Source organism: Haemorhous mexicanus, chromosome 1 (assembly GCF_027477595.1).
Source record: "Haemorhous mexicanus isolate bHaeMex1 chromosome 1, bHaeMex1.pri, whole genome shotgun sequence".
NCBI lineage: Eukaryota > Metazoa > Chordata > Aves > Passeriformes > Fringillidae > Haemorhous > Haemorhous mexicanus.
In genome coordinates this window covers 97,531,533-97,555,222 of record NC_082341.1, presented here as the reverse complement: position 1 = coordinate 97,555,222, position 23,690 = coordinate 97,531,533, and the positions used below count along the sequence as shown (strand labels likewise).

Sequence of the window (23,690 nt, the reverse complement as noted above, 5' to 3'; positions counted from 1 at the left end):
CATTTCTTTCTGTTCAGATATTTGAAATACAGACATACACTTATATATCAGTTCTTTCTTTTCTGAGGACACATTTGGCTTTTTTTTTTTTTTTCCTGATGTGACTTCTTCATCTTGGAATGATGGGGATCTTTCTAGCTTATATTGGATTCATTTACTTTTCAGTTATGTATATTCAACAAGGACTTTCCACCCAAGGTAAGAACACTTATTGTCAAATATTTGTGTGTGTCTGGTTTTCTATGCTAAAATAGACTGAGAACAGGAATGGGGGGGGGGGGGGGGGGAAGGAAGGAAGAAAGGGGAAAAGAAAGAAAACAACCAAAATGTGTAAGAGATGAGGACAACAAGAATCAGGTTTACATTTAGTTTAGTTCGGACAAGATTGCCTGTAAATAGGAAAAGAAGTGAGAAGTTTACCCAAAGTAGAAATAGAAAAGGGTTCCTTTACTCAAATGCTAAGAGGGAAATAGCAGGCACCTTGCAGAGGAGTGAAGGAGTGCTGGGGAATGGGCATGCATGTGTTTGAGTTGTGCATGTTGTTATAGAGGCATGTTTGCATACAATAAACACCTATCCGTGCATGCATAATTATTGCATTCAGACCAAGCACCGGCTGGCTAAACCTACTGCTTCTCTTAAAATATTGCAGTCTCCTTCCGTGCTGCTTTCCCTTTTCTCTTTTATTTTCGTGCAATCCTCAGAGTCAGACCTTCATTCCTATTCCGTGACTATGTGCATTTCTACCACTCTACCCCCACCAAAAAAAAGAAAAAAAAAAAAAAAAAAGAGGAGAAAAAGACAAAATCGACTTCTTTGAATACCTCCCCCACACCCGTCGCCTCCCTCCCTCCCTCTCCGCCGAAAGGCGCGCCTTGCATTCCAAGCAGCTCCGGCGTTGCAGGAGCCGGTTCTTCGGGACCCCGAGGCTGCGGCTCCGCCGTCAGCACCACGGACAGATCGCGCCCGCCGCCCGCTGCCCCCGCCTGGTCCTGCGCCTGCTGCCCCCTCCCACCGCCCCTGCCCGCTGCCCGGGGCCCCCGCGGGGTCCTGCGCCTGCTGCCCCCTCCCACCGCCCCTGCCCGCTGCCCGCTGCCCCCGCCTGGTCCTGCTGCCCTCCCCTGCCCACCGCTCCCCGCGGCTTCGCGCTTGGCGGTGCCACCGGGGGGATGCCGGCAGTATTCCCCTCCCTGTCCCCACGCCGCTCACGAGTACTGACCATGAGGGGAGAGAAGGAGTAAACCTAAAAGAAACCCCAAAACAAACTTACTAGCACCGAACACACAAAATGCACGGTCCTTTTGGCAGTTTAACTCGCTGACTAGTAATGGCTGGCTGGTGGGGGTGGGGGTCTGAAAAAGGGGCACCGTGCTAGCTTTGAAAGCTAGCAGCTTTGAAAGTATTTGTTGCCAGGCACAGATGTAAGGGTAAAGAGAAGTAACACTGGTTAACAAATACCCCACCAATTCCAGGTTGGCTAGGAAGACTGTATATAGTGAGGGGAAGAGGGGAGGAGACAATGAGTAATATTTCTTTTGCATCACATTTCCTTCAGATCATAATGTGCTTTAGTCAATCTGTAGCAATTCATAATGGAAAGTGACATTGCAAAGTCTTTCCAATTTTTCCTCTTCTTGAAACACACCACATTTATTTATTAGATTGTTTGTCTGCAGTCCCCCTCACTTGACTATCATTATTCATTATGCTGCACAATTTTCAAGTGAGCGATAGGAAGGATGAGAGGGGAGTAAAGACTGAGACATAAGGAATAACCAATGTCTTGGACAATGTCTATCAGCATTAGCTTTTATACCTAGCAGTGGTAAACTGAAATGGGCAGATCCTGTTGAAGGACTGAGATACAAATATGAAGGTTAGTTCTAGAAAGTGTCTGCTGGGACTGAGAAACAGAAGGTGAATTGACTTTTGGTCTGATTATGCAAGCAGAGGTTCTCAGAATCTGAGTAACTAAGTCAGGTAAAGCCTTTAAAAAGGACATTTGATGAGTGATTGTAACACTTACTCAGAAGAGTACCCAGAGGTGCCTGTGCCAACAGCTGCTTCAGCTGGCTGTGGAACATTTAACAATTTACAGGTCTACAGCTCAGCCCTGCAAAATACAATAAGTCAGTCTGATTTTTTTCCTCTCCTAAAGTGGTCTTGTACAAAATCCCTCAGTGAGCCTGGTGAAATACTGCATTCTGCCCAAGGGTATTTGGACCTAATTATGTGAAACTTCACCAGCTCATGGGAGCAAGCAGGGGGATCTATAGCATTTCCCATGAGCAGAATTGAGAGTGTAAAGAGGGTGGATTTGTGCATAAGGGAGGAAAAACATACCTGAGTGTGAGAAAACTGGGGGAGATAATGTGTGGGACACTAGAGAAATAAAAAATGAAAAGAGTGGGAATAAGAAAGGAAACAGAAATTTCAAAGGGGGGGTGTGGAAGGAAACAATAAAAAAAAACCAAGACAAGAAGCAGAGCATAAATGATTAGAAGGTAGCAATATGTTATGTATTTGTTTTACAGCGAAATTCACAGAGTTTCCCCGAAATGTCACGGCCACTGAAGGGCAGAACGTGGAGATGTCTTGTGCTTTCCAAAGCGGCTCTACTTCGGTGTACCTTGAAATCCAGTGGTGGTTTCTGCGGGCAGCTGAGGACCAAGAGGCTGGAGCTGAGGTGACAGGCACTCAGGTACTGATCCTTTGCCATGGGGTCTTAAAACCATCTGGAGAATGCTACAGAAAGGATGGGGAGGAAAGGGGAGAAGGAAAGAAGGGAAGAGCAGAGGGAAGGAACAGAGAGAGGTACTGCATCTCCCTAGGAACTTAATTTTGACTATGAAATGACAGAGCAGGAACCTGCAGAGAAAAATGCCCACCTCAGGGGTTGGTGCCTTTGGTGTCTGTCACTTCCACAATACAGCTAGGGCTGTTCACAAAACCAGACAGGTTTTCCAAACTCGATTTTCTCACACCCCCTCACTCCCTTTTTATTATTATTAATATTATTATTATTATTATTGTTATTACTTTTCCCTATTTTCCCTTGGAAAGCAGCTGTTCAAAGATTGCTCCTCGTGAGAATTGTATATTTCCCATGTGGCAAGATCCTACACGTGCCTTCCAATTTCCAGCTAGTGCAGTCCAGTCGACAGCCCTAACTCCGTAAGCAGTTGCCACAGGAGGGCACACGCAGGACGGGGAGGGGGAGGCAGGGGGGAACCAATGCCACTAGAGAAATAAAACCCCAAAATCAGTAAACAGCGAGATTTCATCCTTCTGAGTGGGACAGGATGGGCCATGTCCATTCACACTGCCATTCGGGGATGCTCCTCCTTATGGCCGCTGCTGTCTCCTCACCGGGGGCGGCAAAAGACGCCCAGGCGAGGCGGGAGGGCGGAGGGTCCGCGGGTCCGCGTCCCTCGGCCACCCGTGCCGGCTGCCCCGGCTGCTCGCGGCTGCCCCGGCTGTTCCCGGCTGTTCCCGGCTGTTCCCTGGCTGTCCCCGGCGCGGCCCGCAGGTGGCAGGCGCGACGCGCCGCTCCACGGGATCCGCGGCGGGGCGGGAGCGGGAGCGGGAGCGGGGAGCGGAGCGGGGCGAGGGCCGGAGACCCACGGCGGCGCTCCTTTCCCTGCAGGTGGAACTCCTGCCCGAGCGGGACCTGGACAGTGACGGCACGAAGATCAGCGTAAGTGTCGCCGCAGGGCGCGGGCAGTCCCCGCCGGCCGGGGGTCCCCTCCCCAGGCAGAGCCCACCCCGCCTCCGAGCGCCGAGTCTGCTCCTGCCCCGCACCCATCTGCTACCGCAGGCTGCGGGTAGCTGGCAGCCCGCAGCTCAGCGGTTGGAATCAATGATTTTAGAGGTCTTCTCCAACCTAAATCGTTGATTCTGTCATTCTGTGACTACTTCCTTGACGGTCCTGGCAGAGGGTGTCAGGAGAGCCTTTCCCCATGCCCCCACACCCTTGGACATGGAGGCATCGACCAGCATGGTCGAGGTAAATTCCATTGGCAGACCCTGTTTGTACCGTGTGAAAAATTCAGCCTGCACCCATCCTTGCATTTCTTGTTCTCATTTACCCTGGGCAACTGCTGAGTCTTCTTAGCAGAGCTCCAAAGTTGGTTTTAAGGCTGAAATTTGTCCATGAAGCTGCACTTTCCTTTAGTGGGGTGTGCAACTGCTTAAAAGGGTGTTTTCTCAGGTCCATACCCGCTGGCAAAAGGACAGCTCAGAAAGGCTTTGGACAAAACCTCCCCATTGGGGGCAATCTCAACTCTTCGCCACAGAGACTCAGTTTCACAAAAGTGAGATTTTGACACCAGTTACCAATCTGCTGCTTGGAGATTAAGCCAGAATCTTATCTCAACAGAATTATAAAGCAGCGTTGCTCTATTCCCCCTGCTGCTGTTCCCTGCAGGGAGAGGATGCCTTCCGCAGCCGACTCATGTCCTGAGTCAGGCACAGCCAGAAGGCTGCTTCTGACCTCAGAATAGGTCAGATCCTCCCTCAGCATCCCAAGAAATGTATGGTGGTGAGATGATGGTGTAGTGCTCACTGCAGTGGAAAGACACAGATACTAAGCAGATACTGCAGCATGAATATTCCCATTGAGCCCAGAGGGGTTTTCCCTTTCTCTGGCATAATAGCTTCAGAAGTGATTTTAGCTGCCAACAAGGATTTAGTACCAGCAAAGCTTAAAACAGCAACTAATAAAGGGGAATAGTTTCTGACAAATCCTTTACTCAGCTGTTTTTTGACGCCTACAAATAACAAACCAGATAATTACATCAGGTCAAAGTACACCTAAGTATAGCTGAAGGGCATTTATAAATGAGGACTCAGGTTTCCTGTGTTCAATACAATACATATTCCAGCCATACTTACATTTTCTGTGATACTTTTCACCATCAACTAGAAACTATTTGTGTCATGGACCGTATCTTCAGTTGCATTTGTAGACTGTCTTACAAATGAGGTTCATACGTGGTCCTTGGATACTATTCTACTAGACACAGGGCTAGCAGATAATTCATTCCTTATCAATACTGGCTCATTTGAAATCCCTGAAGTAATCCATAAGAGCTGAGACACAATATAGACGATAAAGCTTGTCTCATCTTTGAAGTTACAAATCTCTTTCATTATGTATAATAATAATAATTCATGAGAAGATATTTACAGTGCTCCTATAAGCTTGCATAAAGCATTTATTTTATATTTGTAATAAAACCAGTCAACATTATGTAGATGCCTAAATCTACTTTTTATCTACTTTTTACAAATGTAGCCTTTTTTTTTAAAGGCATACACAGCTCCATTAGTACTAATATAAATTATCATAACGAAGAGAAAACTACAGTACATTTAATAAATTTTTTTTAAATTTTAGATGTGGGCTGAAATACACCATTTCTACCTGTTCTAAATGAGAAAGCAGCACAAGCTGAAAACACGCATATGTGTTGCCTGCAAGAATTTCCAAATCTTAAATGCAAAACAATTCTGTTTTTCACCAGGGCCATGCAGCACTTTTAATTTTGTGGTCTTGCATAGGAGCAAATGAAGTCACGTTGTGACCTACCAATCCTCTTTCCATTCATATAAGTGTGCTTTGATCCTTTTGCTGAACATGAATTGTTCAGTAGAGATATATATTGTTATTGAATATGATTTAAATAACTATCCAGCACTTTCTGTCCAATTAATATTACATACATTATGCCTGTAAGCACGTAATCTATACTTTCAACTCAGTTTGCCAAGTATAAATTCAGAGCTGGGTGCAACACAACAGGCTATAAAGTCCTTCCAGTACTTCAAAGGAATGACATATTCACGAGTATTGCTCTTCAATTTATCAAGAAGACATAATAGGTTCCTTGCCAACCCTGGTTACTACAGTAGGCCAAGCTGTCAGAAGCAATGTATTGTACAACCCCCAAGAATGTGTCTAGCTTCAATCTAGTGGTTCTCTATTTTTGTGATCTACCATGTATTCATCATCTTGATGTCTCCTTATTGGCTGTCACTGGTAGGACACAAAGCAACCTTTGCATCCATGTTTATGTAACGGTGGAAGTAAACCAGGTTCAGAAGTTCTTTAAAGCTGAAGATTTATGTCCCATGGAATGCCTTTTAACTGGCTTCCCATGGGGCAACAGATATTAATTCAGATAGAGAGTAATAGAAAATTAATTAAATATAAATTCTCTGAAGTGATGAACATACAGAAAGGAATCTGTGTTAACTTTTTCCAATGCATCTTAATACCTATCACATATTTCTGGATGCATAATTTACTCATGGGTGTTTTAATTATCAGAAATAAAAATGCTTTAAGTTGCCCTCAGATATTAGAACTAATTAAAAATAAATCAGGGGTCTTTTCTTAGCTGACAACTTTTAAAATAATTCTGAACGTGTGCTTCTAATAAGTACACAGATAAACAAGACAAAGAAAACCACAACCTGACACAATATGTCTTGTTATCATTAACAGAAAAAAATTCAAAAATTTAGACACACTTGAAAGAGACAAACTGGATGTAAAATATAGTTTCAATGTAGTGAAGAGTACAAGCTAATTTAAAAGTAGTTATTTACATAGTTTAAATCTTCATCTCCAACAACATTGTTAATGCACTAGTTTAGAAACTGAATTATTCAAAAAAGCCAACTAACTTGGAAAGGTTCAACCAATAAAGTACATGGATACTAGGTTTACATAAGAAAGCTCATTAAGAATGTTCATGATCTTAAGCAATTAATTGGAATGAACATGGTAGTTTAGGGTTTTTTTCTGAGGCTAATTAAATTTCAGAGCAAACTATCTAAGCAGATTTGGAAAGAAGATGTCAGGCAACCTCACAGATACAATTAGCCATACTCATCCTTGATGTAACTTCCCTGCAGTAAGCACAATCACACCATTGAATAAATTGGTGCTATGCCTGTGAAGTTTTTCCTAAGAAAGAATTCATGACATTGTATTTTCTCTGGTTTCTTTTTCCCCTGGAAAATTTGCAGACAGTGAAAGTCCAAGGGAATGACATCTCCCACAAGCTGCAGATTTCAAAAGTGAGGAAAAAGGATGAAGGCTTGTATGAGTGCAGGGTGACCGATGCCAACTATGGAGACCTTCAGGAATACAAGGCCCAGGCATTTCTCAAAGTCAATGCTAACAGCCACTCTCGGCGAATGCAAGCCTTTGAGGCATCCCCAATGTGGTTGCAAGACATGAAACCTCGTAAAAACATCTCAGCAGCTGTCCCAAGTAGCATCCACAATTCTGCCAATCAGCATGTACGTGCCACCTCCAGCCCCGAAGCAGCAGCCAAAATCCCCAAACAAAGTCCACAATCAGGTATGGTAAAGCATTTTGAGCTTTCATTTGATTGCTTACCAGCATGTGAAAGGAGGCTAAATCAACAAGGTAACCAGGAATTGTGACTAGGAAAAGTGTGCTGCTCATTTGTTCCTCCTTCTCTCTGGTTCTAGTCTTCCTGCTATCTCTTTATTTCTTAAAATCTGAAGAATAAGTTTCTGAGCAGAAGAAGCAAAAAACCTAAAACTTCTCTGTGTGGATTTTTATCTCTACCAGTTTTACCCACCTAAGGCTAGCTCTCAAATCAAAGCTTAGTTTTCCCTGTAGTGTGTGTGTGGAGAGAGAGGGGCATGTCAGTGAATGACTCATCTCATTTTAAGATGTCTGTGCATGATAAATTAAATAAAACACTCATCCAGATGTGTTTATTCTTAAGTTATTTTACACCAGTCACCTAACTTATATCTTCAACATTTGTTAAACTTAATCTACTTTCACTGACAATCCTATTTTCCTAAGGAACTTGTCTTCTAAATCTAAGCAGACCTTAGAGATGCCAGATAGTTTCTCTGTTGTGTAGGCTTTAGAAAGACCATGGGTGTATCAGAGAGTGTGTGTTTGTCATCTTCAAGTGCTTGGTCATTGGCTTTGAATCAAGGATTAAAAAGGCAGTGCCTCCATTGTCTGTCCCGTAGAAATTAACATTTTATACATTTTGTTGGGGAAATTTTGTTCACCACTGCATACATAACCTATAATCAATATCAGTCTTTATTTTCTACATTAATACCATAAAATTCAGAGTGATGCAAAAGTACATGAATATACAGGAGGTGCAGTTCTATATGATGGCAATAGAGAGATGGACAAAATAAAAAACTGAGATGTTGTAAATGATTTAATATTCTCTGGAAAACAAACTGTGCAAGTTTAAAGGTTTCTGAGTTACTTCTATTTAAACTGAGGGCCAATGTAAGGCACAAAATCACAGCATACCTTAAAATATGTAATGGAATCTAATTAACTCTGATGCATTATTTTTCTGCTAGTATGTTGTTAAATCAAAAATTGTGAATACAACAAATTTCACAGCACACCTATTGTGAAATCATTTCAAAGTTACAGGCAAGAAAAGTTAGAAAGACTTTTTTATGAGGAAAATGCATTTCCTTACAGATTGGAACAATATGATTATTCATATTAAAAATTCCTATTGCTATTAAAAAAGTTGATGCATATACTATTAATATTTTACCTCTGTATATACTTTTTTAAATTTATGTAAGTTACATTCAGTTTTCTTTCCCTGAAATGGAGCCACTTTCATTTTCAAGCTCTTCCAGAAATATCTAAGCTCTTAGAAGAAAATAAATATTTCACTTGATTTAAAATCACCATTCTAACATGGCTTTCCTTTAAGATAAACTTATTTTCTTTTGGACTCATACACTTTAAAGCAGCAGACTTTTCCATAAAGGGAAAACTGCTTTCTATTCCATCCTATGTGAAATTAATTAAAATAGTCAGAGGTTTATGAAATATGTAGCAACAGACTATACTGCATTGCGGCCGAAGTGTGCACAAAACAATTAATCTACTTAATCATTTTGAATATATAATTTACTCAATAGTGTTATGCCCGTAGTCCAAGCAATGTCTTGACTGATTACTGGACATTTCTTATTTGAGATCTTTTAGGTTATTACATGGAAAGGTCCCTGTTAGAGGAAAAAAAAACCTTTAATTTTTTACTTGAGCAAAGATTAATGCAGATCAAGTACAGACAATCCTAATAAAAAATAATTAAAAATTGAACAGATAAAATATAATTTAGTTTATTAGTTTGTTTTTTATGACAAAGCACAGACAAACGCTACATTCATCAGAGGTGTAGTTTATCTACTGAAGAAATAAAAGGAATTTATCAGGAATCACTCATATGCCTAATTTCAATTTAATGGTCACTTGCTACACAAATGATTTGTGATATTTTTGACATCAGATTTTAAACATCAGTTAAACTGTTGAGAACCAAGACTTGCTTTCCTTTACTTGAGAATATCTTGGCCTGCCTCTTCCAGCTGTGGTGAGATTTGGATTTTCATTCCATTTTACAGTTGTCCTACAGTAATAGAAATACCCACAGGAGCACAAGGAAGAGGGGAGTTTTAGCTTTATCTAACTTAGAGGAGCAGCTTCAGCTGAGGGAGGGGATACATCGGTTGTGAGACCTCAAATAAAGCAGAAATGAGGTTTCATAGATGTTAATAGTCTTTATGATACAGAATCAACACAACCTCCTCACTTTATCAGTCTTCTTCTCTTTACCATCATGCGAACCATCTTTATGCATGCACAGGACTGCTGTGTGATTACATTATATGCAAGCAATGTATTCATCCAGCCTAGAACTTTGAAACATGCTTGAATACAAATGTATCATAATTAAGTACACATTTGTACTTGAAAGATGTACAGGTTGTGATGTTTGTTCATGTTGAGTAAAACATTGACTTCAGCACTACTGCTTGAAGCACTACTAACCCTAGGTAACTGTATCAAATATTCTCCAGTATAAAGAGCTATGTAGCTATTGTCAAGCAATAAATTTTACTGCCATGCTCACACATTATTGTGAAATACATTTACAACAACGGGAAACATGACACTATGGAATTATTGATAATTCTGTATTCAGCTACTGCTGAAGAACTCAGCTACTAATATACGAAAAATTGACTGATTATATGACTATTTTGTCCCTAAACAATATTTTTAAAAGGTAGATAACATTCTACTCGGTTTCTTCTATCCTGAAGTCCACTGCAGAATTTTGTTTATTTCTTAACAATAGATATTTATTATGTAGCTCTGTAAAAACGTTTTACAGTCACTATCATTTTAAAACATCAGCACTGCCCAACTGAGCAGTTATTTCTGCTATTCCCTTACTCTTTTCAAAAGTAAGAATATCTGTGATAACTGTCAGCGAGCTATATAGCCACAGCTGACAAATTAAAGTGCTACGAGTCCCATTCAGTATTTTGCACTGCTCTGAAAAATATTATGTGAGTGTAAAAAAAATATATATTTCTTACGGTAAGCATAATGGAGATTCAATACTGGAAGAAATAATAATGAGTATCTCTCCCACAGAGTCTTCATATAATATACTAAGAAGCACCAAATAACTATCTCAAAGTCAAAAAAGTCATGAAAGCAGAAGTCAAAGCCAACACATCTTGACCCTTTCATTTCATAATTATGGGCTGCAGCAAATGAAGGAACCCATCACAGCTTAATAGGAATCTGAGTAATTTGACAGATTTATCTGCATACATCCAAAAAATTTCCTATGCAGGTGGAGTGACAAACATATTTTTACCTGAATTATTCATAACAATCTATCTTAGTCCAAAGGTAAAAGTACAGAGCTATGACAAAGCTTTGCAATTCTAAGGAATTAAATGGAGTCCAAGGGCTAAAATGAATTCAGGTGAAAGGAAGCTAAATAATCTCCAAGCTGCAGCAAATGTCATTGTTTCATGGGTGCAAATCTAAACTAACTCTGCTGTCTGCATTCAAATCACTCAACATTAATAGTAACAAACCCAGCTGAAGAATTTTTTGTGCTGAGAATGAGTGTATCCCCCCAGCTCTTCCTGTTCTGCCAATGCTCTGTTAAAGCACTCAAAGCCATTAGTTGCTTTTCAGACTCAAGAAGATCAGTCTCAGAGCATTACAAATGAAGAAGTGACAATTAGTCAATTTTCTGCTTGCTTATATGCAGACTCTGCACATTTCTAGCAACTTCTTGTTCTTTCATGAAGTAACAAATTCATCTATTAAGCTATCTACATGCCAGAACTTCCTGTGATGATGGCAGAGTTCCAACGAATGACTTGAAAAGTAACTCAAAGGAGAAGGTGGTACTTATCTAGGCAGAATGACCTGGATTCTTGACGTCTTAAATAACACTGAGAAGCTTATCATCAGGCATTAATGTAAAAAAAGGAAATAATTTTTTTTTCTTCAGTCTGTTTATACTGATAAACTGAGGACATTACTTCCTGTCTCCATTTTTATCTAGAGAATCTAGGAAACATTTGTCATCAACCTGTTTTAAGCACTAACTTTATGTACAGTTTTAGGATATAAACCAGTTTCTATGTTGGGGTTTTTCTGTTCTTTTTGATTTATGTTCCATCTCCTCTCAAAGCAAAGGAACAAATGTCTGCTCTAGCCTTTACCAATGTGACAGCCACCATTACTTCTTTCTTCCTTAAGAGAATCTTTGGCTTTTATAGTTACTGTTTTAGAAACTAAGTACCCATAAGTTTGGGAGGCACCAACCATTACTGTGATTGTGACATAGCAAAAATTCATGTCTCTCTTTCCTTGGGACTTCATGAAAGCAAAAACCCAAAACGGTTTTGTTCTTCTTGTTCTGAACCTTATTCAGCTGTTCTCAGAAATGCTTGAAAAACATTATTCCAATTTACACCTGTATACACTGCAACCTCTGTTTTTACTTGAAATATACGCTTTGATTCCCTCTTCATGAAAAGAGGCTGCTCTACTTCTTTTAGCTTCTCAAAATAATGGAATCAGTTCAAACCATGTTAGTTGATGTAGCCCTAATATGTAGTTAGCTCTTGACCTTGAAACTGTAAACATCTTTTGAGAAGTGCTAATGATCTCTGAATAAATTAACCGACAAAGCAATATCTTTACAGCAGCTAACCCTCCACCTTTTGTTTTTTTTAAGGCTCGAATTTCCAATGCAAAATCAACTCAATGCCTTATGTTTCTTTTAAAAAACCCACATCTTAATTTCTAATATGTGTACTTATTGATAGAACAAAACGCATACAAGTACCTAAAATCCTGTTCCTAGTGCTTAGCTCATCTAGACCCAGAAGCAAACTCTTCTTGGTGTATCTGCAGTTCTACCTCCTGTCACAAGCCTTAGGTTATCAGCTTTTTGTAACCATTGTCTTTGCCAATCACTGATACTATATCACTGTCAATTTCTATTCATTTATATCCCTCTTATAAAAACACAGATTTGGGAATGAAGAAGAGAGAGCAATCACCAGCCACTACTTGGAACAAGGAAAGTTCCTTTTCCTACAAGTTTGAGCAGTTGTGCAATCCTACATGCCCATACCAGACTGAATACTTGGATATACTTCATTACAAACATATTCTTTTTGAAATCAGAGATATTATTTTCAACCTTAGTTATGCCCATGTTTAAACACTAGTAATGACTTACAAGAGAAAATCATCATTTCTGAAATTTCTTGAGACAATATTTGGGATTTGTTGTTAAATATATGACAGCATCACTGTAACTCATATTTCTGTAAAAATGATGGTATTTGGATGCTGAATTAGCTATTTTTTTCTTATGAAGCTGTTCATTAAGTGAGAACAGACACAGTTGAAGCTAAATGTTCAAAGTCTAAGAAAATAATTTTTCCCTTTACCCATCTACATTGTAGTTTATATAATACACATGTACTGAAATCTTTCCTGTACTTTTAGTAACATTACCAGTGTGTTTCACTGTCTGCCATTGCTACATATGCACTTAATCATATCTCTTCCTTTCTTTTAGCTGCTTAAAAATAAATCTTTCAGACTAACCTCATGTTTAAAACGAAATTCTCATACAAAGATTTGGTAAGAGAACACCCAAGAGCTCCCAGAGTAGCAGAATCACAGTAGTTCTGTTCTACACAGCTGATAAAACTTTCTTTGATAAATACTACTGGAAAGATTGCAGGTGGGCACACATTCAGTAAGCAAAGAGAAGAAAATAAAAAAAGAGGAGGAAAAAAAAGGGTGGCGGGGGAAGCTGTGTATGATTTGTTTGTCAGCTCACTCAAATTGCTTTTCATTGCTTCACAATCAGACAGATTGCACTGGGTCATCAGAGATTGCAGCATATGTGACAGGGCCTGCTCTTAAAATAACTGATGGGATTTCCTTGCTTCAGAACACAGCCCATTTCTTACATGACAGATATACAGCAAAGCAGAGGATATTTTTGCTTTTTTCAGAGGAGAAGCAGGAAGTTTCCCTTCTATGGTGTCCTACTTCATTATGAAATTCCTTTGCATCACATAAAATGGAAAAGAATGGGTGCAATTATCTGCTGGCTGGAACGGAAGCAACTCTGCTGAATTCTAAAGGATGTCATTCATCTAAAATAGCAAAAAAATTGGCTAAAGGATGAGGATGAAGATGAATTCTCCTCTACTCATAATGTGGGACTGAATTACAAGAAGAATTGAAGCTTTGCTCTGCTTGTACCACCTGATAAAGTTTTGGACAGTGAAGGTTTCTGGGAACTGAATGAAGGGAAGGAAAACACCTGGAAACTGCTCTTTCCAGCTTGCAGATTCAGGGGGGGAGGGCATTCTTTGTGGTGGGGTTTGTTGCTTCAATTTTTTCTGTGTGCTTTTTCTTCACCTTTGATCAACTTTTTTCTAGTGTTTCTCTTTGAAACCTTAGCCTAGACTAGCTAGAAAGCTCAAGAATATCAGTATCTTCTTATTCCCTAGAGAGGGATTTTATATTTTATTAAATCATTTTAAAGCTTCAAAGATAGCCCAGAGATTGTTGCTCTATTTATGCTAGAGTAAGAACCAATTCTTCTTTCTTGATGATAAAGCTGGATGGTATTTGAAGAGAAGCTAATGATCTTGCTGCCTTCCTTGAGAGGACTACTCCAAACTCAATTTTACTCTATCACAAGGAAATTGCCACTGTACTTTTTGGCAGTGCAAATTGTTATCTTGTCTGTGTGTGGGTGTTCTAGTCAGATCCATCTCACTGAAGTTTGATCCCCCACCTACTCACAAATGCTACTATCTTGGAAAAAAGCTGCCTAATTTTCTGTGAATAAAAATGTGAAAATTATTTGCACAGCCCCATTTACAGTGCTTCAAATATTCAATCTGTGTGTTCATCAACCAACAAAAATACAAAGAAAAAATCTGGATGCTACTTCTGCTGACATTCCTATTTTTACTGCTGCTATTACCTCAGCTGCTGTTGTTTCCTGTGACACTGACTGAGGATTTTGGCCACCAAATCACAGCCATGGGGCAATAAGGATTATAAAAATGACTTCAACAAGGCTACAGAAGACACCGTATCCATCTCCAGTTCATTCTGTGCCACTGAAAGGAAAACTTGACAAGATATTTAGTCAAGGAGCAATAATAAATCAACCTTGAAGCCAAGAACTACTAGTAGTTCTCACAGGGTGCTATACATTCAGAGGGTGCATGGCCCTTTAGTAGAATTATAATGTTAGATAATATGACTACATAGGTTTGTGCCTGTCTGAAATGCTGACAAAATAACGGATCAATTACTTATTTTGTACTTTTCTGAATTACTACCACACATTCAATATTTACTATTCAGTGACCATCTTTTACCTGAAGGGTCTTTGAATATTGATTTATGATATTTCATGGTTATGATATTGATCCCATGTCTCAGATGTATTTGGCCAAACACTTTGACCTTCATTCTCACAGTCCACAATTTTCAAACTAGTGTACTGTGGTTGTAATTAAATTTTTTAAATTATTTTTATTTGCATAATTTTTTTTTTTTTTTTTTTTTGCAAAACAGAAATATGAAGGGTGAAGACTTTGGATTGTGAACACTGATTTAGCTCTAGCAGTTTAAAATGTTGCCAGACAAAGTATTTTTCTTGCTCCAATCAGAAGTTTTTGCCCCGAATCTGGGGGGTAGGAGGAAATAGGTGTCCACTGCTCAGCTTTCCTTGTTCACAGTGTCATATACTGTCATAAAGGTATCAATGACAGCTGATAAACTAAAACAGGGCTCTTAAATTGAGATAGGTGAAGATATGGCATGGGGTTTGCTTGTATCACTTTTACTGTTGAGGATTTAATTTCCATAAGAGGGGGAGGCAGAGAGATGGAGGCACTATCATCTTAAACTGCTCCAGCTAAACTCATTAAAAACTTGTGAGTCATCCTCTTAGACAGAGGCACCTTCTGTTAGTCAGAGACATTGTTCTAATCTCTGTAAGAGCTGCATTATTCACCAGGCAAACAAAGGATCAGAGGTATGGGCCCTGCCTCAAAACACTTGCTATCTAGGAATCAGACAGAGGAAAACACTCTCATCCAGTGGAAATATAGCTGAATTTCATGAAAATAGTTCTTATGTAAATGATAGAAACAGAAGGAGACCGGGTTGACTGTATGTCAAACATAAGCCTAAGTGTTAGGTGTGAAAAATGAGAAAAGGGGAACTGCATGTCACATATTGAAATATTGACAAAATTCAGAATTTTTATTCTGTCTCTGCTATAATTCCTTCTTTGCATACGTTTTTCATGACAGTGCTGTTGAAGATGATAGTGTAATATTAAGTGTCACCCACTTAAATTTTCTTTCTAAGAGATGAAAAAATTCACGAGATACAAAAAAACAAAGGGGCAAAAGGACAAGTACAATTTTCTTTTTCTTCAAATAAAAGTCCTGTTGTAACTTAATGATATCTTTCAAGAATGGCTCCATTTACTGTTTAATTAAATGTGCTGTATATCAAATATACACAAATTTATATACACATTACAAAAATGCTGAGCAGTTTGTGTTGGAGGCATGTTCAGTTGCAATGAGTCAATTCAAGCATTTTTGTTAACAGCCTAAATTCCACCTTAATTCAGTAGAGGGCATAGATATGAAAGTACAGTAACAATATAAAAGTATGAGGATGAGTTACTACAGAACAGTCAGAAAAAACTGCATTTGCTTTAAAATCAGCCATTTCATACCAATAAATACAAATGCAGCAGTTTATATTTTTTCTGTCACATTTAAAAAAAGGTCTAAGATATTTTTTTATCCATGGCTTTGAGAGATAGGATGAAAGAGAAGGATGAGAGGGAAAAGTGCTGATAAGAGCAGTCAAAAAAACTACTGCCAGTTGTTCTGAAACAATAACAATTATCAATTGCAGTTGGTTAAGCTTGCAACTCTCCCCCTCAGCTTTGAACTAGTGCAATAGGCATTGTTTCCTGGACTGCTTCTCACACAAGTTTTATTTAAATAGCTAACACTGATACTTCACAGACTGTATGCGAACACTTCTTTCACAACCATTTTCCCCAAAAGTACTCTCTCACTGAAATAGAAACAGCTGAAGTCAATGCTTTACTTACACATGTGAAAAGATTTTAAAACTTTGCAAGCCCAAACACCAGCTAAAGGAAGGAAGGAAGGAAAAGAAATAAGATATCTGCTACAAATGGCTGATGCTTGGACTGTAGGCAGAATGTAATTTTCCTGAGAAAGTCAGGGAAGGTGGAGAAATTGGCTAAATTGGCTAAGTACACTATCCATTTAATCTTTCTGAAAAGCTGTGTTCAAACTCGACAGTCACTTTTGGCTATTTTCATCAGAAAAGTAAAAATATCTATAAATGTTGAAGAACTGCCCATTTTAATTATATGTTTAAGGATCTTGCACCTCTCTCCTGTCTGTTCAAGGCAAAAGGATGACAGGGTTGAATCATCTTGGTGATCTCATTATCAACCTTGAGAAAGACATTAGAGATTCTCTTAGCTTCTTCATAGTGCATGATGGCCCAATTAGGAAGCCTGGGTCTACTCATGAGGCTTAAAAATGAGATGTGAACAAGAGCTCTTTTTTAAGAATTAAACAGGTAATGATGACTCTCAGGTATGTTCTAGTAGAAAGACAAAAATGACAAGAATTAAACATTCCTGTAGATAGGAGTTGTCAGGAATTATGTAGAAAGTAATCTGAATGTAAAATTCCAGTTTATTTCACACCAGTATACCCTTAATTCTACTTCTGTCCATCTTGGCTTTGTGAAAATGAAGAAGTCATTCAAAGTCCCACTCCTCTTTCCTTCTCCTTTCATACTGCTATCTGTTGTCCTTTCATAGTTTTGCTATGGCTTGTTCTGGACCACTGCCTGAAGTCAAGTATAGTTTTTCCTAAATACAACCAATATTTGAAGTCTCCTCTCATTTTTTCTCTTCCAAGTATCTTCATCTCAAGTTTGCATTAGAACATGACCTGAGGTGTATCTGGCAGCAAGGTAAAGGCTGTGACCTGCCTTAGCCCACAAAGGGCTCCAGAAGTTTTTGTGGCTCAGATTTCTTTAAGAACTCTCTCCTTTGTTTAGGGTTGGAAAGTTGTAAATTTTTTTTTTGCCCCCTTACAAGACTGAACACCTCTGGGTGCCTTATCTAGTAAAAGCTAAGGATTAAGCATCCATCTAGAATCCCATTTCTCTTTCTCCTCTTCTGGGCATTACTCACAGAAAAGGAACAGACATCAAATAAACAGAGCTACATGCTGAATGCAAAGTCTAAGTAGACTTCAGGGAAATTCAATATGCAACCTGTTCTAAATTTCTTCTGGTGTGTGAGACAAATTCATTTGCCCTCTGCAGAATGTGATGAACAAATCACATTATTTTAAGTTGATTACTGTACAGCCAATGTAGAAAGATGGAATAAAAGCCTTAAAAAAGGGATCTCCATTGAATATGAATGATACTTACTGCTCATCTTCATTCAGTCATTCAGTTCCCAAAAATTAAACACAGATGACTGAGCCCTAAAATACAGTTGAGAAGTCATTCCCCAAAGAGGGAAAGGGGATTTCACATTTGTGGATAAGAAAATTTTTTCCTGAGTGTAGGTATATTTATGCCATCACTATAGAAGAGATATACACAATTGCGATTTATGCAATTCAGAGAAATAAGAATGATAGCAATTGGTAGGCCAGAGGGGAAGAATCTATTTGTTGAAAACCCATGTGAGACATATTCAAATAAAACTTCAAATAAAATCAGTCATACTTGGTTTTACCTGTCTTTATGGAAATAAAACTGCACATATCCTCCAAGTAATCTTATGGTTCATTTATGTCCCCAGTAAAATTAAGGCAGGTATCACATGAACTTTTACTTACTCTTCCTGGAAATACTGCAAAATTATGATTTTGTCTGGGTTCAACGGGGTTCAGTTTCAACAGTATGAAGCAAAGCTAAATGTTGCAAAACTAGACATTTAAAGATGGAAAACCTCAGCACAAATTCCTGAAAAATGTCGGTTCCAAGGTTTCAACAGCTCTGTGATTTCAGAAATCTGTAGAACAACATAATTAACTCATTCTCAGCACAATCCAAATAGATGTCTCTGAAATATATATGTTGATATTTGGCCTAATGTAATCTGTACAGAGAATCTGGGATGAACTTTAGGTTGGCTGGCTGTATTTCTCCTTTACTGGTCAGCACAAATGCAGGACTCTAATAAGGCATTACTCTCAGTAATGTAGTGATCAGTGGGTTGTTACTTAAAGGAAACTCAGGGGTACCCTAACTAAACCTATCTGTTTAGCAAAGTACTAAAGAAATGCTGTTGAATTTTCAGATTTCTCCTGTTATTTGTATGAGAATACACTGTGCATTGTATACACAACTGTAATGAGGCAATTTTCAGAGGCTCTGACAGCTATTGAGGCTCAGAATGCTGGATGCTATTATATCCCAGAGAAATACTAAACTTTACAAAGCACAAAGAATGCCAAACTTGCTGAACTTCAATTCTGGCAGATGCAAACTGTTTGAGACCCAGGGTGGTTTGCCATGTAAGGTATTCTTACAAATAGAAGATGCTAAAATTTTAGTTTCAGGAGGAGCTGCTTTGTTCACCATTCAGTGTTTCATCCAGTTGTGAAAATAAATGGGCAAAATTATTCAACCATCCCTGCTTGCATCCCCAAATCCCATGGATCATACACAAATTTTGTCTGATCAATGTCTTAGTGAAGGCAAGAGATCATGCTGGTTTGAATTCAGGCATGGAACTTTTTTATCAGTTGCATTTTACCAAGAATTTATAACTTCTGGTGGCTTTATTTTACAATTAGATGTTCTAAAATTCATTTCATTAACACGGCATAATTGATGTTTAGCTGTGGGGTTCTTACACCATGAGCCTTGAAAGGCTCAAATTCAAGCATTTGGGAAAAAGACTTTTTTTATTTTTAAACACAAGGGTCACAATTGTTTATAACTATTTTTTTTCCTTTGTGTTCTTAACATTTAAGTAAATCATAAATTCAAATAAAACACAGTTTCAAACACTTTAATGTCATGAACTAATCTTTCATGCTGTTGCACAAAAACTCATCATCACATGCCTTTGGCAATATAACATTTGTTTACAGGAGAAAGCTAAGTATTTTGGGGACATTTGCCCTTTAGGATATATGATGTTAGGAGCAGGAAATAAAAGAGAACTAATGGGGATTTACATATCACAAGAAGAATTTAACTGGATCCCCATGGCTGACAGGTGAAACTGTGAGAGTGGTGAGAATGTCTGACCCACACATCAAGTGGAGTTTAACTAATAATCTAGAAATAATGCACACATACATTACATGACAGTTCTTCTGAGTGAATGTCTTTGAGGATTACATAATTGCAGTTCAGCTTTACCCGCTGTTGTTGACCTGCAATAAAATTTCTTTTAGCTCTCATTATATTAATTAGAAAATAATGCTTGAAATTGTGGGATGATGAGTAATCCAAATCCACAGTCATATAGACAGCTTTTAACTTACATTAACATGCTCACAATTCAGGTGTTACTATTCAAGTCCTAGTCAGAATGGTAGACTAGAAACACACCTGCATAGAAGCCTGAATTTGGATACAGTGGAATTGAGCCTCTGATTTAAGCATGCCATGACTTCTAGTTTCTAAGTCAAAATGGAAATTTATTAATAACTTTTGTCACTTTTTCTTTCAAGATGAAAACCAAAATAAGAAACTATGAGCAAAAATGACAGAACAGGAAAAGGAAAAAAAAATATGAAAAATTTGCTTTCAGTTTTCCTATGATCTTGTTCTACCTTTGCAGCTTTGACTCTGGCAAAATCTAAACAAATACTTAGGTTCATGAAAGAAAAAATACAATTCTTCTTCTCTGGAAAAGAAAAATTAAATCTGAGTATATTTAAATTTCAATTTTAATTCATAAAGCATCACTGAAAAGGTGAGAGCACACCTAATAACCATATATGTCACTGTATATTGCAAGTCAATTTTGTGTGGGCTGATATATGACCAAAAATTTCTCTGTTTGGATTAAACAGCATCTTAGAAACTATTAAATCAGATTAAGATCTAATAACCAGTTCCCAAAACCTTGCAGAAGATGCTGTCTACTACAGTTTTTTTCCCAATAATCCTAATAGCCCCTTTTTCACATAGAAACTGAAATTGTTTCAGTTGTTATTTCCCCTACTTTGTTCCAATATGTTTAGAACTGTTTTTGCTTGCATCTACTGCATGTACTCTAGTCTAAATCCCCTGTAAAATAAACAAACTTGCTGCTTAGAGAAGAAAATGGATGTAGAACATGTGAAATTAATTGGAGTGATGTCATGATTTATTCAGAAACTGAACATTTTAAATTAAAAGATCATGTGTATTCATTATATATTACCTCCTAATTTGGGGATCTACACATTGTCTTATTGAAAAAAGCAAAATGAAAACAGAAATCAGAGAATATTTTGTCTGCAAATATGGTGCTGCCTTTCCCACTGTGACATATTTTAAGTTAAACTTACTTTATATTATACTTTTTGTCTTTTGCACAGCTTTAAAATTCTCAAATTGTAACATCATTAATTAAAAACTATTTTAAAATACATTCATGAGATTCTTCCAAGTTCCATTATATGTATTTTGTGCAGACAAAATGTATCTCTAAAGACCTCATTAGAGTTGTATTGAGACATATTTCCTTAGTTCAATAAAAAGAAAAAATATTAAATGGAATAAACCAAGTAAGAATAATTCAATGCATCAGGAAATGATCTAACACTAAGGAAGATTCTAACTCAGTTTTGCTAACCTTGTTAGGGAAAGAAAAGCCTTCATAAAAATCTGTCAACTGACAGTTTTTGCCGAAAGAGAGAACAAAGTCATGTTGCAGTAAAACCAAAACCAGAAATTGAACTCTTGGGTTCAAGATCATAAATACTGTCTGTGAGAACAACGCACAGCAAAAAGTTGCAGCAAATTTGCTTGTGTATCTGCTTGTTTGTAATACAGAACAAGTGTCCTGAGAAGCACAGCAAACTATGGCAGTGTACTACAAGTAATGTTATCGGATGGGCAAGAGACCAGTAGGGCTTCCCACCCACATCTTCTTTCAGTAGAAACTAAGTTCCAAATTCCCTTGAACTTCTCTTGGAAAAAATTTTATTAATGTCTTTGAGGCAAATTTTCGTTTAAAAGTTAATATTTATTTAGCAATTCAGTTCACACATGTAAAATTGAAATATCACTATTGCTTATGTGTTCTTGTGTATGTGACACAGGACTAGGGGTGTTTTATGGAAACTGCTATATATGTAACATCTCACACTATATATTTAGCAAAGCAAGCAGTGTTTATCTAAAATCTGTGATTCACTTTAATCCCCATTTCAAAAAGGAAAAAAGTACTAAAGACAGGAACAGAAATACTTTTTGCTTCACTTATAGTTAGCAGATACATAGAACAATGTTACATCTGAAAGCTTTAAAAAACCTGAGCACCTGCCTGGATTTCTTTTTGCTTTCATTGTGTATATTTTTTATGATAAGATATATGTCCTTTTGGGGGCTGCAGTGAAATCCATAATTTAGTTTAGTATAAAGTTCTTCACAAAAATATCTTATACATGATTAATAGATTAAAAAAAAAACCCAGCAATGTATTACAAGTCGATCATTATGGATTGCCTATAACAGCATTGTTACCCTGTTATAGGACTGATGCCTCTTACCATCAATAATATTTATCCTTTTCAAATACATGACACAGATATAAAATCTATTAATCATGCATCAACCTGTTATAAGCTCAACTTCTACTTACAGTGCTACCAAATTACATTTATAGTTTTGACCTCAAGTAATTAGTTTCAGATTCTGAATGTAATTCCAAATGATACGGGGAGTTATGAAGCACTGAGATGGCATGTAAGACAACTAAATGCTCATGCCCTTGGTGTGTGAACATTTCAGTTTAATCCAGTTTTATTCTGCTAGCATACTAAAGTCGTGGATTTAGAAATAATTATACAGACCATTGTTTTCATAGTTTTTTAAAAAGAAAACAAAATCTGGGATAATATAATTTCTCAAAAAATAAATAGTTTAAACCTTTTGGCAGTCTGTTTCCCCCTTGTAAGCAGCACAGTCATTTGCCTGTATCTCCTCCGGTTTAGAAAAGATTATTTAGCCACTAGATGACTTTTTTGTTAGCAGTCAATGATGTGATGCTGGAAATGATTTTGTAAAGAACACTCTGAGATGGAAGATGTTTGGTTTTGTTCCTCTAGGTTTATGGTTTTATTGGGCATTGTTGTTTAAAAAGACAAGAAAAAAAAAGAAGCAAATCAGAACAAAACAAAAAAAACCTCCCTGGGACTGAAATACTTTGTATGTGTTGTTGTTTGCAGTGCATGCCAAGACATTCATGGGCACCAGAGCCAACCTGGCGAGCTAATTAAATAAATAAATGTATATGTTTAAAACAGCCTTATAAGGAGCATTGGAAATCTGCAAGATGAGCGAATATCTTATAACTTCTTCCGCAGGTGCGAGGATAGCTACAAGCCATGGACTTTCTGTCCTGCTTCTTGTTTGTGGCTTTGTGAAGGGTGCTTTGCTTTAATCTAAAAGTGCTGACTTTTTCCAATATCACTTTCTCTTCTTAAAGCAAAGAGCAAATCGCCTGTAAAATCCACGGAGCGGACAGCAAAGTTGACCCTAACCTCCAACCACCACTCTGCACCCAATGTACTCTAAATCTCTACACAAGGAGCACCTTCTTCAGGAAGTACAAACAAAATTACTAAATAAATAAAATAAAATAAAATAAATATTATAAAAAAGAAGAGGATACCACATGTTTTCTTGATATATCTTATTTTCTTTGGCGTATCACTGATATTTTATTTGAAGAGAACTGGTGTGATGTAATCAAACGTTTTGTAACAGCAAGACCTAGTTTCCTTTTCTTTCGGCAAGGAGAAGCCTCATCCTTGACTTCTCAGGGGTTGGCCTGCGAGTCCTCAGTATTACAGAATTAACCATGGATGACATTTGGTTTCCTACACTGAAAGAACAGTTCCAGCCTGGAAGCAAAAAGAGGCCAAATAATGAAAAAAACTATAGTAATTTAAGATAAATAGAACACACACAAACTTTATCAAAAAGTCTTTTTTTCTTTTTCTTCTTTTTT

The 23,690-nt window shown here is 37.9% G+C and overlaps 1 protein-coding gene across 1 annotated transcript; it reads left to right on the top strand.

The window, feature by feature from the left end:
* Positions 1 to 119: 119 nt before the first annotated feature.
* Positions 120 to 23,297, top strand: VSTM2A (V-set and transmembrane domain containing 2A). Its single transcript, XM_059852877.1, has 5 exons — positions 120 to 198; positions 2,535 to 2,701; positions 3,647 to 3,697; positions 7,036 to 7,372; positions 23,166 to 23,297. The coding sequence occupies exons 1-5, from the start codon at positions 120 to 122 to the stop codon at positions 23,252 to 23,254; spliced, it is 723 nt and encodes a 240-aa protein (XP_059708860.1). The 3' UTR covers positions 23,255 to 23,297.
* The last annotated feature ends 393 nt before the right edge of the window (positions 23,298 to 23,690 follow it).

Excerpts from the sequence above, each read along its gene's own strand:
- VSTM2A (XM_059852877.1), top strand. The coding sequence starts at position 120 with ATGATGGGGATCTTTCTAGCTTATATTGGATTCATTTACTTTTCAGTT. Across the intron at positions 2,702-3,646 it reads CTGAGGTGACAGGCACTCAG|GTGGAACTCCTGCCCGAGCG; the intron begins GTACTGATCCTT and ends CTTTCCCTGCAG. Across the intron at positions 7,373-23,165 it reads CAAACAAAGTCCACAATCAG|CAAAGAGCAAATCGCCTGTA; the intron begins GTATGGTAAAGC and ends CTCTTCTTAAAG.